Here is a 23,510-nt window from a genome sequence, read left to right on the forward strand (position 1 = left end):
CAGCTTGTCACCATACTTTTTTCCTTTGCAGTGTAGCTACATACTGATTTATGCCGATTAGAAAGGCTGGGCCCCAGATTATACGTTCTAAAGTAAAAACAACTCACATACTAGTAAAAACAAGTCATGCATTAAGTTCCCTACTTGATACATCCGAAGATGAACACATTAAGTCAACTATTCCCACAATTAGTACTTCGTTACTAATGACAACCAACAAGAACCCACAATCGATCCTTAAATTCGTTTTATCTTTACGTTTGATCATAGATACTAGACTTATAATATCTATGGTTTGATTACCTGCTGGAAGTGCCACCGATAACTTGTACAGCAATGGTAAGCTGCAAGCTTCAATATGAGAAAGCATTCCGTTCCGTAGTTTAGTCCATCATTCCGTTCCGTTCCCCCACCTGTTCAAAGCACCCACTAGCTCAAAGCGGGCGCTAATTAATTACCCTGATGTAATGTCGAAGGAACGAGGAAATTGGGTGATGGCGGGGATGAATCAGAGAGCAATGTTTAGTCGGAGAACTACATATTTCAGTTTTGCTATTACCTTGTTATGTGAGTCAGTATCTAATAGCATGTACATAGACTGCTGTATGAGTGATAAACGTCTTATTGATTATTAAGACAATAGCTATATAGCTAGCTATATAGTATACAAACAGGAGCCTAGACTCAGGGTTACCGTACACTGATAGCCAGAGTGATCAGTGCAGGAGCCCTGGCTAGACTTAACTTACAGTACAAAATTATAACTACAAAGTTCAGGTCAAGAGATCCAATAGATCCCACTCCGGGGAAGCTCTAAATGGGATACCGCGGTGTCGGGGCCTATAGCTAGAGACTGACCGCGTCACTGCGTAATCTAGAGATCGAGCGTGACTGAGTTAGTTAATGCTTCATCAATTAAGGTGGCGCTGAAGTAATCAAATGAAGCCTTACAAGGCCAATGGGACATCACGTTTGTGGTCATGCACGAAAAAACACGGAAAACTAATAGAACAAAGCGAAGCGCTTCGAAATATTGAAAGAACCAGCTCTATCAGACTGTCAGGCTACTATTGCTGATACAAGTAACGATATTCACGTACTGACTTCATCACCTTGTCAAAACTCTGGTAACTTCACAACGAACAACACCAGCTGTCATCGCGTGATTACTGCTTTACGGAGCGCGCCCTGGCCAGTTACACTGTCTCACAATTCGTGAAATAACTCCATATTTACTTACCATAGACTCTCAAAATTTGGGAGAGGCACTGGTGAAGCGTTTCTTTACAGGGCTATGGAAAGATTTTTCGTGATTCGCTGTTGACGGGCGTGATATCACTTGTTGAAAAATGCAGGTTTGCATTTTAACCAGTTTCCACGTTGTTATCGTTAAAAAGGATTCCATAGAGTTGTTCTACAAGGTGAGAAACCATAAGAGCCAAGGCGGCTTAGCGCTAGGTTGTTTCTGGGGTGAGTTATTTTTAAAATCGGCTCATAAGTTCAGGGTTTAATAGCCACGAAATTAAAGCGGGTGATTTCACGGAACTTGGCATGCTAAGCTACAACATTAAAGACTATCATAAGAACTCTTTAAATGTAGACTACATGGTTCACAAGCAGAGTTCTCCACCACCCTAAAATAGCTAATTAAGCACGTGGGCTAATTTTAATAGTGACAAATGGGCATTGTACGGCTTCACATAATTACTTCAGCGCCACCTTAAACAGTTGACGTTCGTTTGTGATAAACAAATGATTTATGTGTTATGCACTTGTCAATTTCATGCCCCACCCCCGGGCGTCCCCACACCCCAGGTGGGGATTTGACATTACTTCTTGTCCCCACCCCTGGGGCAATTGACGGTTGTCCAATTCACTGACCGATTTTCGGTAGTTGCATTTCTAAACAATAAAATCACACTTGCTATAATTCTACTAGCTACAGGGCAGGTTTATTACTAGCTGCATGCATGAAATATGTGCTTAGTCATCCTTGAGGTGTTGTCAAATCCCCTACAATGGAGGTGGGGACATAGTGGGGATTTTACAGCCGATTTCGCCCCAGTAGTGGGGTATTTGACACCACGATTTGTCAAATTCCCTGTATTTGTCAAATTCCCTGTATTCCCCCACCCCCCGGGGGTGGGGAATGAAATTGACAAGTGCATTACAGTAGCCGCTTAAGTCAGTTCAGCTTCTGAAAAAAATTTAAAAACATTAAGTAAAATTAAATACATAAATGAATTATTGCGTCTGATGAATAATTATTGCACTTAGACAGACTGGCTACTTGATGTTCAGGTAGCCAAACTCACAAATAATGGTTCATATATAATAGAGCCAGCTGTGATACTTTACCAACACCATTGGAATCTGGCTTGCTGGAATATATAATCGTTATAGTCCAATGTAACTACCCTTTGTCACAGCCCACAACCAACCATGTTTTAACTGGTTGTTCTGCCATTGCACTTGATCAAGGGAGATACACTTGGCATCATGACTCCATTTTGCAGGGTTTTGTTCAGAACTTTACCACCTTGTTATAAGCTTTATGCCGATCTTCCTTAGTCCCCCATGTACTATTCCACCTCATATCATATCTACTCTAAGCAGACCTGATCTCATGTTAGTTTTCACAGATTCCATCATGCTATTAGAACTTACTAATACTGAACATCACCTTGGAGCCGTAAAGAAGATTGCAGTGGTTCATTACTGCTAGACCTTCAACATGCTGGATTTTCGGCTGATCTTGTGACAATTGAAGTTGACTGCCTAGGCCATTTCATGCCAGTGACCATTACAAAACATAGCAATGTATGCCATCTACTGAAAAGTACAATACATTTCCTACAGGATATTTAAATCTTGGGCTTGGATGTAGTCAATCTGTTGATATAATTATTTAGTTTTATAAGTAGCTATAATTTAATTTTTCTTCTTGTCTTGTCAGGGCTCAATGGCGGATCCAGGATGGGGCATTTGCCTTCCCCCCCCCCCCCCCTCACCTTGTGGAGTAGCCTGGCATAACTAGCTAGCTACTTCTTTTGATTAAAATACCAAACTTGTATAACTCATGAAAGTATATATACACATTTCACTAGCATTTATTATTACAAATTCACCTAAAGTAAAAGCAATTAGTTAAACTAACTATAAAATTGTCAACCAGCAACCTTCGTGGGCTAAGCGCCTCTAAAAATAATTATAGTATCGCTGACATCAATAGCCTATTTATGACTTTACAACCATCTGCAAAGGCCAAAATGGCAAAATCAGCAGTGAGACACTACTAAGAGGTGATTATTTGCTGCTTCAAAAATGCAGCAACTAACAAGGGAATCTGGCTCTCCCCAACTACTTGCAACTTAGCCTATTTGTGCCCCTCCCCTTGCCAGCTCCTGGATCCGCCCCTGGGGCTCAAGTTATTATTACTTTATTAGTAACTTGGTAACCCTGAGACTAGTCTCCTAACCCCTTGTAATTATATTGTACATGTAATTGTCAAGTTATAAACAGAGTCCATCCATGAACTCAGTGAAGGGAAATCCTACTCCAAACATATTTTTCAGCATGCTTAATATTCCAGCAGTGAGAAGGTTTCAACATGTAGCATTAGCTATGATTAAAATAATTATTTTTTAAACAAGTGAGCTACTGTGTACTAAGATGTCAGTAACTGTCATGATAGTTTGTACTCCACGTTGGTCAGTAGCTCAGTATTTCAAGTAAAGAATGTGTGATCTATAATATATTGTCAATGTATTGTTTTCAGAGTGTGGCATTAGCTAATGATGTTATGCATACCAAAATCTGAATAGCCACAGTGTGACAACCACACTGCATTCCAACCATCCTAGTGTGGTGTCATACTGAAAGGTATCAGTTTATAGTTTACATGCTTATGTACCTATCAATAATACCCCCTTCCCAGGGAGAATTAAGGTAGTTATAGGGATCAAAAGTCAAATTGCTCACCTGTGGGGACACAACAAGTAATTGAATCCCAGAAACAGGTTATTCTTGCAGGAGGTGCATAACTTGTACAAGCACTTAATTTTTAATGGCCAAATTTTCCACTGGTGTGATCATATCCCCCAGTATGTCCAGGGGGATGGGGGGGGGGGGAGGGGAAAAGTGTGAAGTGTCCCATTTTTGGCCATTGATGGTCATGCATGCATATACGTGAATATCATTAATTTGAGGTTTAAGCATTTAAGCATTGTTTACTGATACAAAAGTTGAAAGGGTGTGCCTATGCCTGGACCAGTAGTGAGAGTAGTTAATAATTACAATGATTGTGCTGACCCTTGTAGGTATGACTATTTTTTTTTAAATTTAAACATTGTGTGAGACACTGTGATGGGGGAAAAAGTGGACTATTGGCCATGCAAGACTACTTGCAAACTTGTGCAGAGGTACCTAGTACAAGTATAGAATATTGTGAAGTGTATAGACCTTTTTCACGTAACACGGAAATATAACGTAATTATACGTGCATACTTCCAGTGGTAGGTTGTGCGTAACCGCAATATAACTAATTATAATAATTAATGGTCACTAGTTAATTGTCACGAATAAGTGGAGAATGCCAACTAGCTGTGTTGTAGTTGATTGCTACAACCATCACCAAACGGGAGGTGGAATAAGTTTCTATCGTTTTCCGGCAGAAGATTTAGAGGGGCGACGAAAGTGGATTAGCTTTGTATCACGAAAGAATGAAGATGGATCGCCCTGGGAGCCAGCGGATGGTGATAGAGCATGTTCTGCCGAGGTGTGTTCTGCCCATTTTATCTCTGGAAAGAAGTCTGATGATGCTGGTGATCCCGATTTTGTTCCATCCATCTATCCCAAGACAGCTTCTAAAAAGCTATGTTCTACTCACACAACGGCGAACGTGGAGAGCATAGCTCGTTTCAAGCGTGCAAAACAAAGATCTTTGGCTAAAGAAAGATCTTTGGCTAAAGAGATAGTAGAAGTGGAAGAGAGAGGAAAGGAAGTAACAAAGAGAAAGGAAGAAGAAAGACGTGCTATCGTCAACCAACATGTTCGAAAGGCATTCCAGCACAACCACAGGAGTTACTATAGCAGAAGTAAGCATCCACCAGCTAGAGATGAATCGATAGCATCCTCGTGTAGCCTGTACGTGCAGTCAAGTCGGAGTGGTGATAAGAGATCCATTTGTGCTGAAGTAGGTAAGTCATGTGGAATCATGAATATACCTACTGTAGGTGTTAACTATCATCATAACATTTTCAGAATGCCAGACGGATGAAGATGGAAATGTAGTTGCAAGACTGCAGGCAGAGAATAGAATGTTAAGATCTATGCTGTTGGAGAGACCTGAATTAGATATGCGATTGCTGGAGAACAATGATAGACTGACAAGGTTTTATACAGGAATGCCAACATTTGATTCCTTTCTAGCCCTAGTGGAGTACTTAACACCTAGGGCTAAGGAGCTCAGGGCATGGAAAGGTAGCAGTACATCATTAGAGGAGAAGCAGCAACATGGTTCACAGTGTTTTGGTGGCTTATCAATTGCCAACCAGTTGTTTGCCATTCTAATACGATTAAGACTCGTTCTACCATTGACTGATGTATGCACTTGTTTTAGAATGGTAGAGGGAACATACAGTCGAATGTTTACTACATGGATTTGCTTTTTATCTAAAGAGCTTTTATTGATTTTTCCCTTCCCTTCATGTGACCAGGTTACACAATGGATGCCAAGACGGTTCAAGAAGCATTTCCCTAACACCAGAATTATCATAGATTGCTATGAAATAGAATGCCAGCGACCCTCAGGGCTAATGAATGCCTCAGTCACATACTCGCAGTACAAAAGCAGAAATACTTGGAAAGTTCTGGTAGGCTGTACTCCTTCTGGGTTGGTAAGCTTTGTGTCAGATGCTTGGGGTGGACGAATTTCTGATCGCAAATTAACAGAGAAGTCCGGACTTTTAGACTTGCTTGAACCGGGGGATATGACAGAGGCTTTGACATACAGGAAGCAGTAGCCCCTAAAAGAATTTCAGTCAATGTGCCTCCTCATTTGGAATCTAGACAGAAGCAGATGGCAGCACATGAAGTAGAGAGGACAAGGAGAATTGCTGAATTAAGAATACATGTGGAGCGTGTTATTGGAAGAGGTCAACGTTTTGATATTCTTAATCAAAAAATTCCCAACACTATGCATGATTTAGTTAGCAATGTTAACCTTGTTTGTATGCATCTTACTAATTTTGATGTACCACTTGTTTCATATTAAATATTAAAACCATTTATAGAAATAGAATTAGCAATTGTGTATACAATAGCTGATTACTATTTAAGTACGTACATGTTGTAATTACATCATAACAAGCATACATTGTTGTTAACAAGTACAGGACAAGATAACTAGTACATTACACATGCATAGCTTGTTGACCACAAACCAAATCATTGAACTAACACTTAGCACTGGTATTCCTCTAGAAAGATCCTTCCAGACAAGATCTCAGGAGCCATATAACGGACATAGAACTCCTCCAGCTTTTCTTCTAGTGTACCCCAGTACTCCAGGTCTGCCAATATACGGTCAACAACCACTTCTCCATTGCTATACACAACAAAGTCACACCATTCTCTGTTCATTACAGCCAGCTCTCCCTGCACTTGTGCAAAATAATGATGCTGCCGAGAAAGGTGCAACTCTCCATCTTCTCCTCTATTCAGAAAAAAACTTCTCTCCAAATTTGTCAGCAATTTCACCTGGTGTCATCTCCACAGTGATGCATTTGTCAATGCTGTATGGACACTTGATTTCCAAACAACCACTACAGCATGTGTCCACACTTGTGCAAGTAACTTTGCCATCAGATGATGCACCAAGATAAGCTTTTTCTGGCATAAGATGTAACCTACTGTCCTCTACTATCATTGTCTCACCAGCATGATGTCAATTATCTATGTAGCATTTCCGTGTCTTGTCTTCATTCTCCTTCCCCCATCTAATCTGTGGTGGTAGTATAGTCATTGGCCCACCATATCCCATAAAATCTCGAACTAGCCTTCTTGGATTGGTAGACTCTCTTCGATGGAGTATCTCTCCAAATCTTGAACTAGTTATCCTGCCATTCCTCAGTACTATCCAAAGGTCATTCTCTCCTTGCCCTCTTGTTGCTTCTTCAGTCTTTGCAGCTTCATCACTTGATATGGTCTTATCACGAAGGTAGTCGTAACACTGTGCAATCTCTGGGACAAAATATTTTTCTTACACTACTGTAGATGCATGCTGATGTGAAAAAATAACATGCTGCCACAAAGTTTCTACATGGACCTGGCTTCCTGAGTGACCAGGCTGCCAAAATTGCATCAGTCCAGTGTTTGGTACAGTTTTCTCCAGGCAGACCATGAGCTGTTGCAGTCTTTCTTTGTGTAATACACAATCTTCAGTGCGACGTGGATCAAATGCACTGCGACCTGTAGACTTGCTCACTTCTGGGACATCACCATGACTTGGTTTAACAAAAGTCATATCACTTGCACAAGCTGGATTCACTGCTTTCTTGGGGGGTTGGTTCCATTTCATAGGGACAGAAGTTTTAGAAAGCTCCACTGGTAATTCAACATCTTTAGCATGGTAGTCAATGAAAAACAATAGTGCTGCAATATGGTTACAAGCTTGTCCCAGTCTGTATAATAAAATATAATATAGCTAATTAATATTGATAATTTTAACAATCATAATGAATATAGATAATTAATACTGATTGATAATTTTAACAAATCACATAATGGAATCAATTATGTTGATACAATTAGTGATTGTTGTTATCTCACAATGTTAGCTAATGACTTACCCAGAAACACAAGCACATTGTCCAGCGTAAACATCTCCATTATCTCCATTGAGTGACACACAAATACTTCATAAGGTGTATTAGTGGTGAAAGAGTGATAAACAAAGGCACGGAAATACAACACTCTCAAGTTTAACTGGTGTTCACTTGAGCACTGGTACACCCAGACGTTCTTGACATAGCCATCAAAGAAGTACTTGTATGCTTTCAGAGACTTGTGGGCTGTCAATGCTTGCATGTCAAAAGTTTTATCCCATCCATACACGAGATAAATTACTATATTGATCAATGTGAACTCAGCAAGGACACCACTCAACTTCTTGCTCCACTGCGTAACGTTTGAAAACAACGGCAAACTCTTGAGAAAAGACTTTACTTCTTCGGTCAAATATGAAATAGCTATCACATCTTCACCATTCTCTTCGCCAGATGAATCACGAACCGCCCCTATCTGTGCCATTCCAACTATCCTGTCTACGATGTCCTTCTTATGGGTGGAGCCAGTAAGGTGAACGGACAAGCTACTCGCAATCTTCCGCAGCTCATCGATCTTATTCACAACCAAATCGTCCCCTAGTACAGCTATATCCATGTCTGACAGTTCATTTCCTTTCAGTAAACGAGAGTGAATAGATTGATCCAGTTGATCTGCCATGCATCAGTTAGTTTACTTCAAATTGTCATTAAAGTAACATACAGCTACAGCTTTTTTACAATGGAAGTTATCTATTACTTACCACGAAACAGAAAATTGCACTTGAACGGCTTCTCCGTGTTACGTGAAAATTGTCTATAAAATTCCAAGAAGAGTGGGACACCTGTGGGTCCTCTGGTCCTCGGGTCCACTGTTTTTACCCGGTAATTGCTATTCCCCCTGAACATTTGTTTGCATAATGCTTCTAACGAGTCAAAATAATAGGTTAGTATGCTCATTATGCAGCAGCATAGATAGTAGAGGCGCGACTATCTATGGCAGCAGGCAAGTGGCCTACAGCTTCAGAGAGAGAACCATCAATGATGATGAAAATAATGCAAGGGGGTGGCACACAGGAACTCACTGTAGGTAGATTTGCGACCAGGATCAAAGTCTAAGTCAAAGGTCAGGGCCACCAAATCCATGCCAAGTCAATGGTCAAGGGTAAAAATTTGTAAAGGGTAAAAATTTACTATTGTATGTATATCTTTATATAGCGATATTACCAGGAACCAGGCAGCAGTGTGGAGGGATATGTGGTGGTTCGATTGAGGTTAATGTCACTGAATTTGGATCAGTTGTCATCCCATGTGGTAATGTGGTGCCATCAAATAACACAAGAGTGAACTATTGTAATGAAACTTCCAATTCTCCACTGGCAATAAGTACAGATGTACCATACAATTTGACTGAAGCTCAGATTCATCAGAATGGGAACACACTCTATTGTGCCATTGATACAAAGAGTATAATATACTGTTACAAGCTTAATGTCTTCTGTAAGTTGCATCCCTTAATCATATGATTTAGCATTGCAGAAAAGTAGTGTATGTATAGGTATAAAAAGATAAACACAACATTAATGATGATTTTCCAAACTATGTGCACAAAATCCAAACAATTTAATTCATTTAGGTAACTCACCAGTTTGTATATATAGAGTTTCTTAGCTTCAATTGTGGTTTTATCTTCATAATCATCCTTATTAACTCACCACATTGTAGAATCAGCTATTTTTCTAATATTTGTGATGCCTGCCTGCCTGCCTGCCTGCCTGCCTGCCTGCCTGCCTGCCTGCCTGCCTGCCTGCCTGCCTGCCTGCCTGCCTGCCTGCCTGCCTGCCTGCCTGCCTGCCTGCCTGCCTGCCTGCCTGCCTGCCTGCCTGCCTGCCTGCCTGCCTGCCTGCCTGCCTGCCTGCCTGCCTGCCTGCCTGCCTGCCTGCCTGCCTGCCTGCCTGCCTGTCTGACTTTCCAGCCAAACATAACTGGATTTTGGATAAGGCTATAGACTTGATTTCTTCACTGTTTGGTGTTGCTTTACTCCCAAGATGTGCCTTTTCACCAACCACAGCAGCTACAATATATATATATTATATATATTATATATATATATATACATCATTATTTTGTGTCTCATTTCTTTCTCCACTACTGCGTATATAGCTAGGTGGTAACTTGCAGCATGGCTTCAGTGTTTTATTTTCTGTAGTGTGACTGGATGATTCCAGAGGCACTTCTTGTACTGTTCTTAGCTTGTAATGCTGTGTAATGGGTGGAACAAAGCTGAAACTGAAGTGAAATGGCCACTGTGCAATTTATAGTTGGGGCACGTGTTTATTGACAACTGTGATTTTCATAGTGATTGGATTGATAGCAGAGGCGCTTCTTTTACTGTTCTTCATTCATAAAACAGGTGGAAAATAGTTGAAAAAGAAGTAGAATAGAGACTTTGCATTTCAGCCATTGACAATTGGAGCACACGTTCAGTTGCACAATCTACTACAAAGAAAATAAAAACTGCAAGAATGAATTAGAAATTTAGACTTGTGTAAGAATCACAGATAAAAAAGTAATGAAACAAGGGAGGGCCATCTACACCTGCAGCTATACTAGTTGACATTGGATCCCTACTTCAGTCACAGATATACTTGACAGGCTGAAGTAGGAATTGAAAAGTATAACTGCAGGGTGTAGATGACCTCACTTGTTTCATTGCTTTTTTTATCTGTGATCCCCTACTCAAATGTAAAACTTTTAATTTTTCCTTACACTTATGCAATTTAAATTCATTGAAATTTCATGAGTAAATTGTCCAGTAGCGTACTGTGTGTCTTGATTTCTAATATAACTTGTGGTAAGAACAGAAACCGCAGCAAGGGCATACTGTACATGTAATGTCTGTACTGTCTACCTTCATAAGTATTTATTCTGTACAGATGCTCCATATGTGCCAAGTGATTATAGACCTATTGCAGTTGGTCCAGAAAACATTTTTAGACATGTATATGTGAGGTGTCCTCTTATTTCCAACCCACCACCGGTGTGTAATTGGAGCAAGTATGATGATAATAATACAAGACAGGAGGTGCTGATAGGGAATAGTAGTTCTTTTAGTGATGGAGCAAGCCATTGTTCTATTGTTTTCTTTCCTATACTGGAGATACACAGTGGATTATATGAATGTACAGCATTAAATGGAATTGGTACCACCACCTATGAATTTCCAGAAAGATTTAATCTAGAAAGTAAGAGGAGATAAATATATCAATATAATATATGACAATTGGATTGATAGAATGTGAGTAAAACTGCTTTATTATATCTTAAGAGTATTGGGTTATTTCCTGTTCAAGAGGAGTACTATTGAGATATTTGTAAAGTACGTGACTTTAATTAGTTACATGATGTTTGATGAAACAATCCAACTACTGCAGATGAGCTTACCATTTAATCCTCTATTTTACTTCATTCATGTTCATGCTGTGCAGTCACTCATCTACCTATACTGTATGTATGTGGTGTAAATGTACTGGGGGTAAATTTATGGTGGGGGGTAGGCCCCCCCGGTGCTAACTAGGAATGCTAAGAATTTCTATAGTCAGTGAGATATTGTCTAAGTTATATTTTAAGGAACAAGGCTTTTAAGTTCAAGTAGGGATCATAGAAATAAAAAAGTACTGAAACAAGGGAGGTTGATCGCCTACATCTGCAGTGGACATTAAATCCCTACTTCAGTCTTAGTCCAGTCATTTCATGGTTTGACCTTAAACTAATTGCAACACACAGGGGTGTAGCTAGCTGGAAGGTGGTGGTGGTGGGGGGGGGGGGGGGGGGGGGGGGACGCCCCCATGAAACACTCAAAATCTTTCATGATTTTGCAAAAGGCTAATGACCCAATGATGGGCTAGCCAACATATGGTGTTTTATTACTACAGCTTACATAACTAGCTACGTGACTACATTACTATCAGTTGCCACTTATCAATGGAGGTATTTTCGTCGAGCATCGTCGCACGTGCCATAAATGTACTCCTACAAATTCGTCCACAATCCATTGGAACTATATTGCGATTATTTTATTACAAATACAATGTATCACAATTACTTACAGTAGCCACAACCTGTACCAGTCCTATCAAGCACACTGATCGCATAATATGACGAGTCAGTTCACTCACTTCAGCTGGCAACGTGTCATCTTACATGAAATCTCAGCTCTATACCTCTATTCTCTTGCTAGTAGAACTTGTAAGGTTATAACTGATCCCCCTGACTGATCGACAGAGTAAAAATAGCATGCCATTCACAGCTACGAAAATTCAGTATGATCAAATAGAGAAAATGAGTAACTCTTTATCACTTTGTAGGCAATAGGGTTTGTAGCATCATCGCATATCACTGAATACTGGATGCGGGTCTCTTTTGTCACTTCTGAGTGGTCACTACTATTACTTGAGTAGCCTATGCTAAATATAGAAGTGCGTGTCTAATATTTTCATTCAGTGTCTGCTAGCTTGGCCTGACGATTCTTCTACTTCTTCCTGCTGCATTGGCTACATGTTGAAAGCCTAGTGAGTGGCTAGCCAATGTTACTGAATACTACATCGAATTGTTTGACAATTTTATCAATTTAACATTTTTATTATCAAATCTCTTTTGAAATTCAATCTAGCATTGGAAAGTACAAAGAAACCCTGTATTCATCTGAACCTGTATAGGATAGTCCTATTTCCAGTTGTTTCCATGACAATACCATCATCTAATTGCCTTGGTACTCACCATTGGCGTTGTGATCTCAGTGGTGTAACAATGATGTTGTTCAAGGCAGCCACTTCATGGATATATTTATACACCTTATCCCACTCTTCGTCAGATCTAAACTGCTGAAGCGTATTTAAGGTAGCAGTTACCAAATCTGCTGCTTTACCCATATCTATGCATGCATTTTGCAGGTGGTCAGATAGCTGTTTTGTGTAGGATAAGACTCTCCAAACAATGATAAGTGTTGTGAGAAATTTAAATGAGTTGATCTGTAAATAAATTACTGAAGCCTCAACTGCCTTATGTCTATCATCACCATCTATTATAGATTGCAGTGTTGCCAGTATTGAATCTAATGTACTGCACATAGCATCAACAGCAGCATACCTGCAAGCCCAACGTGTGTCTGAAAGGTGCTGCAGTTGACGTACTGGTTTGTGAGGGTGCAAAGAGGTTTGCTGCTGTATATACAATATGTGCACCTTACTGGATGACGTGAAGACATACAAAATTTCTAGTAATGCAAAAAATTCTGCTGCCTCAGGTACGGATTCTGTGCTGTCTACTAGAACAAGGTTGAGGCAGTGAGCATAACAGTGTATGTACACAGCCATGGGTGCAACTGCTCTAATTCTTTGTTGCACACCTGAACAGCATCCACTCATGACAGAAGCACCATCATACCCCTGTGAAACAATACCACTGGGGTCTAACTCATTATCATCTAAGACTTTGAGGATAATGCTTCAGCATCAAGGGACTCAGCCTTAACATAATTATGTCAAGAAATTTTCATGTATTTAGCTGTGTTCATGTCTACGTACCTTACAACAATAGACAACTGTTCTACTTTAGAACAGTCTTTAGTTTCATCTGCTAATACTGAATATATGCCAGCTCTTTTAACACTTGTACAAATTTTTTAGGTTACATTGCTTGCCATTAATCCTAGCAATGTGTTCTGCATGTCAGGGGATGTATATTTAGCATTCCTAGGGCCACATTCTAACTGCTGATGAACTATTGGACAATCAGGTTCAGTAGCTCTAAAAAGTTGCCTCTGTTGAGGGAATCACAGCCCTCCCTATGACCACAAAGTGCTATTTCTTGTTGGGCACAATACAATAATGCTTCCATGATTGGTGTAAGGTAGTGTCGATTTTGGTTGACCTATTTGAATTAGACCATTGTGGAATACTTGTTCCTTGCTGCAAGTTCAGTTTATATTGTTGCCATGCTACTTCTGAACTTTTGTGAGAAATGCTATTGACATGCCGGCTAAGTACACCATTCTTACCAGTAGCCTTCTTCCAGTTTCTGAACCCAGTAACAGTAAAACTAGTTTCTGGCCTACGTAGATACACCAAAACTGGTAAATATGTGGCATGGATAACAAAAACATGCATCACGTTCTATGAAATACTCTAGCCACTTAAATTTATCATACCAAGATGCATTAAAGCTTCTATCACTACTACTATCAAACTTTGTTTGTGGAAATATTGCATTCTTTGGTTGTGCTGGAGGAAAAGCAGCTGTCACTAGGCATTGTAGGCAATGTAGGAATGGAACTGGTGGTAAGTTCAGTGGTATTGGTCACTGAGATAGTTGCAATGTTCGATGGTCCCGGGAGATCAGAAGTGTCTGTGCAGGGAGGAGTATAGCTGTAAGTATAGCACCAGCAGTAGTGCTGGTGGGTAGGGTAACACCATTGTCATGTAAATAGCTCTCAGTCTCATGCATGCAGACTCACCACTGAATGTACCAGGATCTTCATCTGAGCTGCTGTTAATTAAAATAGAGGAATGGCAAATGTACGGAAGGGATGGTGGTACTGACACCCATTCTGCAATATAATTTGTTACATGCACAGATTGCTGATCATTAGCAGACACAGTATTGTCTATTATATTGCATACCTCTAACTCTGACACCTGAGGTCTTGGGACCTGATTATGAAAACCAGACTTCAGCGATGAAACAGAACATCCAGAGGTACACGACACACCTGTAATAACAGGGTCTGCATCTGCTCGAGGTTGTTTTAAAGGTGGTGCACCAAACAACGTTACTTGGCGGAGTCTCGACATATTTGTTACACGTGGCTAGGACTGTACGTGGCGAATCATGGCAATTACTGTAAAATGTGCATACGGGGGAACCCCTAGGGATTCAGACATTCCATATTTTTAGCGCATCATTTCATTCATTGCTTGTAACACGCAAGAAATCATTATCACGATTCATGAAAGAGCTAAATGTTACATGTATGTGTAGTAGTAACCCTTAGTGATACCACGTAAAGTAGAGCACATTGAGATAATTTGGGATGCGTGTAAGCTTGTGACAAAAGTTTACAAAAAAAAACAAAAAAAAAACAGGTGAAGGGGGGGTGGGGGGCAAATTCCCCCCTTAGCTACGCCTCTGCTCTTGTGTATATAAATGGTAAGTTTCACTTTCATTCAGTGTTAGTAGCCTGTTCCCTTGCAGTTGCCACAAACAGAAGAGCATATCACATTGTATTTCTTGCAAGTGCATCTCATGCTGCTGCAGTCAGTGTGGCAGTTACATCTAATCATTTTTAACAGCTCATCTGGAGCAGGTGATAAATCAGTTAGCACAGGCATCAGTTTTCCATCATAGTCTTTCCACGCCCATGCAGTTGGCTGCATTTCACTGGCATCACCTTTCCACTCTTGTATTTGGAAAAGTGCACGGAAACTGTGATATTTAGCAGCAGCTGAAGTAGATGGCAAAGTTGTGGAAGAACAACTGTAGTACTTTTAGCTACCTTTTCACAAAAATGCTTGTAGCAGAGAGAGTTTAATCCTTCCTTTGGATTTCCACTGTATAAATCCAATAGTGCTTGCTCTCCTGCAGCCATGATGTCATTTGGTGTAGATGTTGCTGCACTGAACACTTTGACCTGCATTTGAAAGTGTTTACTGGGCACAGACACAGACATTAAGCCATATTGAAGAATTAAAACCAAACTATCAGGTTCTTGGTTTCTTAATAATGCACCACCATGGCAATATTCTTGCAAACTATATAAATTAGTGCATTGTATATACTACTATACCAATAAAAAGAGTAGCTACAAAGTTTATGTGATTCATACCTGTGTTCTATAACAATGATACTTGTTCTCAACATCAACCAAAATAGTACAAAAGATGGATCCTGCACAGTTTTTCTTTTTGATACCACACAATACTTGCGAAATAACAAATTTGTAGACAAATGGAATGCTTTGCTAAGTCAGCTGTAATAATCTGTTAATAATCTCCTTATCTACTAACTACAGGATCATAGGAAATGTAAAGTTATAGATGTTACTCTAGCAGTTAGCTCACTAGTGAGCACATTAAGATAATTGAAAAGTGTATAGAGAGATTTCCCTCAAAATTTAACAAGATAATTTTTCTTAACAACCAGCTGTGTGTAATTTGCTGAACATAAACATGAACAAAATTAATTAATTTCATGTTCTTTTATAATTTAATTTCACTAGAATTTTTTGCACTTCTTTATTTGTAGGACTAATAAATTACATTTAATTTAGCTATCTCAGAAAGGCAGAAACTGCAAATGGACTGGAGTGGGTTTACGACTATGTACAGTACATATCTGTAAGCATGGTATATCTCAGTTTTCATGGTAACACATGCACCTTATAGTCTTCACTATGACACTCTGTTATACAAATGTCCCTTGCCATGGGAAAACTATCATTAGACAAGCAATAAATAGCTTAAACCAAAATTTAATTAAGTGCATGGGCGGGACTAAATAATGTCAGTTTTGTCCAGTAAAATGATGATTCGTTTAGAACAAATTAAGCTATGGCTACCAAACAAGTATCATCTTATTCCTTATAGTGAGAGCAATCATTTGATACCAAATGTAAATAGTTTGGATAATGTACAGCTGAAATAGAAGCACAAATCCTACTTTTTTGCTAAAATGGCTAAAAAAGTCATGCAAAAGGTCACTTTCTCCTTATGGGATTTTCCAGGACTTTTGATATGTTATAGAGCACATTTTTCTGTGCCAGAAACTGTTGAAACTAGTTGCGTTACAATTAGTTTAAGGTTGACCCCTTTTTTTTCATAAAATGACTGGACTATCTGTACCCATGACTGAATTAGGGATTAAATGTTCACTAGTATATCTTCAGGTGTAGGCAACCATTCTTGTTTCACTACTTTTTATTTCTATGATCCCTAATCAAATTTAAATTCTTGTAACTTTATTATAACTGGCGAACCCATGCGTACTGCATTAGAAGAAAGAATGTCATCAGAGTTATATTGTTTTCATCTGAGTGCATGCCCCAACCATTAAATGCTGAAATAATGAAGTGGCCATTATGCTTCATTTTCAGCTATGTTCAGCCTGTTACACAGCATTACAAACAAAAGTACACTATGAGAAGGACATCTGCATTAATCTAGTCGCAATAGCTTGGACAATTTCCATTACAAATGTAAGGAAGCCATCATGCGATGACTACAAATCGACACCTTGCGCTGTCAGCAAAGATAAATGGGACACAAAGAAGGACACAAGTAAGTCCATGAAGCATGCATTGTATGTACTGCGGTATGCCAAAAGGCACTTGTCAGGCTGAAGTGACATCGAACAGTGAAAAATCAAGCGTGTAGTCTCAGATGTTACCAAGTTACGCCATCTAAAGGCATCGGTCAGGCTCATTCAGTAGAAAATTGCACTTAACACATTAAAAAGCTTTTTTTTGTGGCAACATTTTAGAAGTGTTTCAGGTCATACTGAAGGCACCCTTTACTTAGTTATACCTAACCAATACTGCCAAGGCATCATGAAGGTATTGTGATGATGATGTCAAACTTCAAAGGAGCCACCAGTTGTATATTAGGCATACTGTATAGTGGAAAAGGTCAAGTTTCAGAACAACAGTGCTTGATTGGAAGTTTGAAAACATAATTTTTGAAACTGATCTTCTTTACCATGCCACACCTTAGACAATTAACTAGAAGGATTTGCAAATTCCATGTACTAGTTAATTGGAACAATGGTTGCATTGATCATGTACAGTACAACCTGCTGCTTTGAAGCATATAGATAATATCATTATTTTAAAAATTAAGTAGGGATCTAAGCAGTGAAACAAGGGATGAATGATGGTATTACAGCATAGCTCGGTGGGAAAATCCCTATTTTGGCACATTAGCTGTAACAATTATTTTGTTCAATGCCAAAGTAGGGGTTTTCCCACTGAGCTATGCTGCAATACCATCATTCATCTCTTGCTTTTTATCGTTTGGATCCTTACTTTATTTTTAAGTTACATTAAACTTTCTAATATACTAGATTGTTGGGTTTTTGTTATAGAATACAGCTACACATGTGTGACTGTTCTATTAGGGTGACTGCTGTATTAGAGTATCTTGTTTCACCTACCAGGGTGTGTGTCACTATTTCATATTTTCATTGTGCTAGCGTTATGAAAACAGTTAGATGGGGTGATCGAGTAAATAAAGCTGTGGTCTTGGTGCTTGATCGTTATTAATCAACCAAGATCATGTAATAGGTGTGCTACTGAACCTATCATGAAGTTACAGGTATCTACCAAGCGAAAGTGCTTAAATAAGTGTGCAGTATCTAAATATTCTGCTCAAGGAAAGTGTTGATAGGGAAAATCAATGTCTCAATATGGTTTCATTGCATGAAGACCAGCCTGATTGAAGATAAAAGGGAAGACAAGGCGCAGAGGGCACACACTTGTCAGCACCGCAAAAGGCAACCCACTGGTGAGTTTGTCATTGTGGTGTAAAATGGTGGCCATACGCTGCTTCATTTGGCCTCCAGCCTTGTGACTGTAGTTAGGCAGGCAAGGCAAGGTAAGACAGGCAAGGCAATTTAAGACAGGCAGGCAGGCAGGCAGGCAGGCAGGCAGGCAGGCAGGCAGGCAGGCAGGCAGGCAGGCAGGCAGGCAGGCAGGCAGGCAGGCAGGCAGGCAGGCAGGCAGGCAGGCAGGCAGGCAGGCAGGCAGGCAGGCAGGCAGGCAGGCAGGCAGGCAGTCAAAAATTCCATTGAATATATTTTTAATTTTGTGGCAATCTATTGGAAGTATTTAGGATCATACTGAAGGCAATTATGGGCTCGGTTATACCTAACCAATACTGCCACCAGGATTGTTTTGTGAAGCTGGTTTTTGATTGATAATTTTGGCCAGAAAAACCCAAACCTCCATGATCTAACATACAGTACTACTGTACTGTATAATATATTACTTTATATACCATGATCACATGTGCAAATGCACCACCAAGGGTTTAGTTAGACATATAGCCCTGGGGGAGGGGGGGGATTGATTGCCCAGTGCAGCAAAGGCCATTAACCTAAACTAGTTAGCACCCGCCACAGATATTGGCTTGCATTAATAGACATGGCACAAATTAGTGTCACGTGCCTCAAACCATGGGTGAGTGTATATATATATATTAACTGCAGGTAAGTATATATGTATATACATATACTCACCTATTTCCAGGTAGGTATAATATATCAAACAGTATGGTAGTACTAGAGATCCCCCCCAATAGTGACGCATGCCGCCTAAAATGCTGCCTTTAAAATCATCCTAGAAGCATCTTACTCAACAAAAATCATCTTTATACAGAGTGGTATTAGTCCATCTAACATCAAATACAGGATTAAAAACAAGAAAACACTAACAGGCAGCCGGATATATAATTATTAAAAAAAATCACTGAAACTCGAATTTTCATCTGTCATATGGGTTGTTAGTATGTTGTGTAGTGTGGGTTAATTTAGACACATGGTATATATTATATTAACCATGGCTCACTTCAGTGTATTGCACTCCTCCTTAGTCATTGGAAGTTTACTGTTGATAAACCTTGAGGCAAGTCTGAGGGATTTATCAGCAGTAAACATCCCCTGACTTTGGAGTTGGTGTGCTCAAGCAATCTCACTGAGAACGTGTTCTGATAATTAGATTTATTTATTTCTTTTTCAGACTGCTTCCAGTTTAGTATAGTTTTTCCTGTCATTGCTTTAAAACAGCATTCATCAAATTTAATTACTGGTGACAGTGCTACACTAAAATGTAGGATATCATCAGTATCTAGACATGCAGCACTCATGTGGACTGTGGATAATGTAATATACAACACTAGTGGTACTTTCAACACTAGTAGGGGTCAAATTGTGTTGTCATATTCTGCATTTAATTCCATTCCATCATGTTCTAAATCATCCAACTTGACAATACTTGATGTGAGTATGGACAGTGAGGGTATCTACATATGTACTGCAATTCAAAACAATTTTGTTGTCAAGCGTAATGTGTCATTAGTAGTATCCAGTAACACCCAAACCTCTTCATCAAGCAGTGGTGAGTTGTTTTTTATTCAGGATTGGTATAACTTATGTTGTTTTGTTTCAGGATCAGCAACTGTGATAGGGGGAGCAATAATAGGGGCTACACTATTTCTTTTAGTTTTGACTGGATTGACAGTGGTAGCATTTGTATTTTATCACCATCGTAAGACTGTCCAACACAGAAATCTACTGCATGAATCAGTATGTAAGTGGAAATAATAATATCTAAAGGCTCACAGTTTCAGATACATGCCAAGCATAACTACACATCCCCCCTAATATCAGATTTTAAACTGGTATGTATGTAGCTAGTTTTTTATCATAGTCAATGGTCCCCATTGAGTATCTCAAGGGACTCAAAATTTTCTTACTGTCTTCTCACTAACAAACTTCACTAAAACAAAAATGGGTGTATCCATTCACTGGACTGGACTACTGGACTGGATTACTACACATACAATTTGCTCAAACACATTTTTTTGACCACAAACACCTCTTTCAACCACTAAAAGTGATTACATAGGGTAGTATACCATCCCGTCTTGAGTATTAGAGGCACATATGTACAGCTTTATTTTAAATTTATTTAAGCACAAGTGCTGAAGGTCTGTAGGACACCTGGTCCTACAGCCTGTTTAAAGATGTGTGTTTGAAAAAGGTAGGTGCTAGTTTTGGTGGTTTATTTAATGGTATAACTTTGGTTTGAACTCTTGTTACAGTTACTGTATTTTTTGCAAATAACCTTACTTCCTGTTTGAAAGTGTGCACAATGAGAAGCAATTCTTTGTAACACTACCCACTCATTGCTATTTACAAACGTTATAAACCAAAGAGCTTAGTTTCTAAGGACATTTTTTAAAATTTAAGTCTATTTTGCTGCCTGACTGATTGATGCCTCCAGCCAAGTATAACTGGACAATGGATAAGGCTACAGGCTTAATTTCTTCACTGTTCTATGTTGCTTCGTCCTGAGATGTGCCCTTTTCCCAACTGCAGTGCGTACAATACACACATCATGGACTTATCTTTGTCCTCCTTTGTGTTCAATTACTTTTGCTGACAACACAAGGTGTCAATTCATGATAGCGTGATGCAGCATCTCTGTGGCTGCTTGTCACCCATATTTTCCGTAGTGACTGGATTGATTGCAGAGACACTTCTCGTACTGTTCTTCGTCTGCAACGCTGTGTAACAGGTGAAGCATAGCTGAAAATAAAGCGTATAGTGACCACTTCCCTGTCCGTTACCTAATTGATTGCTGCATGGGTCTTATGCAAAATTACTTTTTTAGCATTCCTGGTGCCATTCTTTCTATTACGCAGTATACGCTGGTTCATTTATCATAAGTATGTTATAAAAAAGTAAACAAGCAAGTACTAGGAATTTTTAAGTTCGATTAGGGACCATAGAAAAAAGTAGGGAAACAAGGGAGGTCACCTACACCTGCAGACATACTAGTGAACATCTAATCCCTAATTCAGTGATGGGTATACGTACACTGAATTAGGGATTAAATGTGCATTAGTATATCTTCAGGTGTAGGCGACCTCCCTTGTTTCCTTACTTTTTTTCTGTGATCCCTAATCAAACTTGTTTTAAAAATTATGCAATGTCTATGATATGGGCCTTCCATGGTATTGTACTTACAAAACAATTTTATCCTTGTGCATCGTCTGATCACGAAGCTTTTTAAACACCACTCCACTAAGACAGCACGATTGATCACGTGTGTAACATTGTAAATCGCTAAAACTAGCCAAACTAATCTATATATATTACAAAAATGTATTATACTGTATGCCCATAATTTCATATTAAACATTATTCATGTTTTGATGTATATGATTATACTTATGCACTCCAATCATTATGTTCCAAGTGACTTGGTCTGATAAATCCAGTCTTATAGCCCTTCCAATTAGCTAGCACAACTCGACAGCTCATAACTTGTCTTGTACATTAGGGAGCAACTTCAAACTGTGTCAACTTGAAGATGTTGCATATTGACAAAGTTAGTAAATCCATTGAAGACATGGGATGTTATGAGTCATCAAACTTGGAAATGTGGAAAGGCTATAAGACTGGTTCACATATTGTTGTACATGATTATGTATTCGAATTCAATACTTATTTCACCATTTATTTCGCAGGTAATCCAAATAGTGAAGTGAAAGGAGATCTCGTCAACTGTAACAATAATTTTGACGACCTGACAATAAAATAAGTTATCCCCATGAAATCTGATGAACATATAGCATGCATAAGATAACAGCATTAACTTTTCATAGCAATAATATGCTTTAGTGTATTTGTCTTGTCGTGTGTAGTACATGTACATAATCTATATAATATAGTGGTACATGGATATTAAGCAAACAATAATATGTAACCATTCATCAATTGGGGACTGTGTCCTGCTACAAATCAAATTTAAAATGTTATGCTGGTATTTGTGAGTTACAGTGAAACATGTGTATGAGTTACAGTAATAACACCTTAAGACCGACCAAGTGTCTTGATTTTTCAGATCAATTGGTACATACGTAGTGTGAATGAAAATTTCCTGAAGAAGCCGGAAAGCCCTTCACTTGGTACTTAAAAATTAATGGTACGTACAGTGTACGTCAGATTATTTTCCTAGCTCATTTTCAAGTGTCCTGATTAATACGTTCCACTGTAAAGGCACTTACGTTCCAAAGGCACTTAACTATATAGGCCTGAGACCTTTCACAGAATACATACAGGCTGTACCTTTAATATGGCTATACATATAAACATACATTGAATTTGTTTCAGTCCTTGTCCTAAGTATTATATACCTATCTGCAATACTATATGCTTTGCTGGACTGTTGAGACACAAATGGCATGAGTTCCTAGGATGATTTCATCCAAAACTCAAGAAAAGCATTACAAAAAGTATAGGAGGTGGTAAGGAATCACTATGAACATATAAAAAGGAAATAATTTTGGAAGTTTGTTGAACTAAACGTTTTTCAAAAAGCTTGAGGGAGGGAGATTTTTTATACTGTTCATTATGAACTTGAAATGTATAGGTTGTTACAGTAGTCATGTTTCATTCATAGGTACCTCATCAAATTTATATAGTTCTCAGAAAGTTCTATAGCACTAAAGGAGAGAGTACACTTAAATCAAGGGTTTCAGTCAGTGCCACTTAAACAGTCAGCCAATTGAATTCACTTAATAATTATTCATGAATAAACATACATAACAAAGTACAAAATACAACTATATACAGTATATACAGTACACAAATGTACAAATAAAATGGCTGGTAGGACTGGACAGAAAGCTGAGATTACAGTGTAGCATCATCGTATTTAGTGCATTTTAATGCGTCATTGTAATCAGGTGGACTGTTAGCATCTTGATGTTTCTTGTCAGTTTCAACAATACTAGGTTCAGCTTCTGATGTTGACAATACCACACTGTTATTGGCTTTACTCTCACTGGCTCTGGATACAGGGTTGGTCAAGGCTGTAGGGTGAGTTGATGTTCTGTCACCTGTCGTGATCCA

General features: G+C 39.0%; 2 protein-coding genes across 2 annotated transcripts in view; one reads left to right on the forward strand and one right to left on the reverse strand.

Annotated features, from left to right (window-relative positions):
* Positions 1-272: 272 nt before the first annotated feature.
* LOC136249490 (myoblast growth factor receptor egl-15-like) lies at positions 273-22,369 on the forward strand. The gene is made up of 6 exons (XM_066041515.1): positions 273-567; positions 9,042-9,323; positions 10,760-11,068; positions 19,609-19,986; positions 20,038-20,178; positions 22,124-22,369. Exons 1-6 carry the CDS (start codon positions 468-470, stop codon positions 22,195-22,197), a joined length of 1,284 nt encoding a protein of 427 aa, XP_065897587.1. The 5' UTR covers positions 273-467; the 3' UTR covers positions 22,198-22,369.
* Positions 22,370-23,168: 799 nt separating this feature from the next.
* LOC136249491 (CD5 antigen-like) overlaps positions 23,169-23,510 on the reverse strand; it is an 18,943-nt gene continuing 18,601 nt past the window's right edge. Inside the window, exon 8 of the mRNA XM_066041516.1 lies at positions 23,169-23,510. This exon is cut by the window's right edge and continues 134 nt beyond it. Within this exon, the coding sequence (XP_065897588.1) occupies positions 23,292-23,510 (219 nt within the window). The 3' untranslated portion in view covers positions 23,169-23,291.

The sequence above is a fragment of the Dysidea avara genome, chromosome 3, assembly GCF_963678975.1.
Source record: "Dysidea avara chromosome 3, odDysAvar1.4, whole genome shotgun sequence".
NCBI lineage: Eukaryota > Metazoa > Porifera > Demospongiae > Dictyoceratida > Dysideidae > Dysidea > Dysidea avara.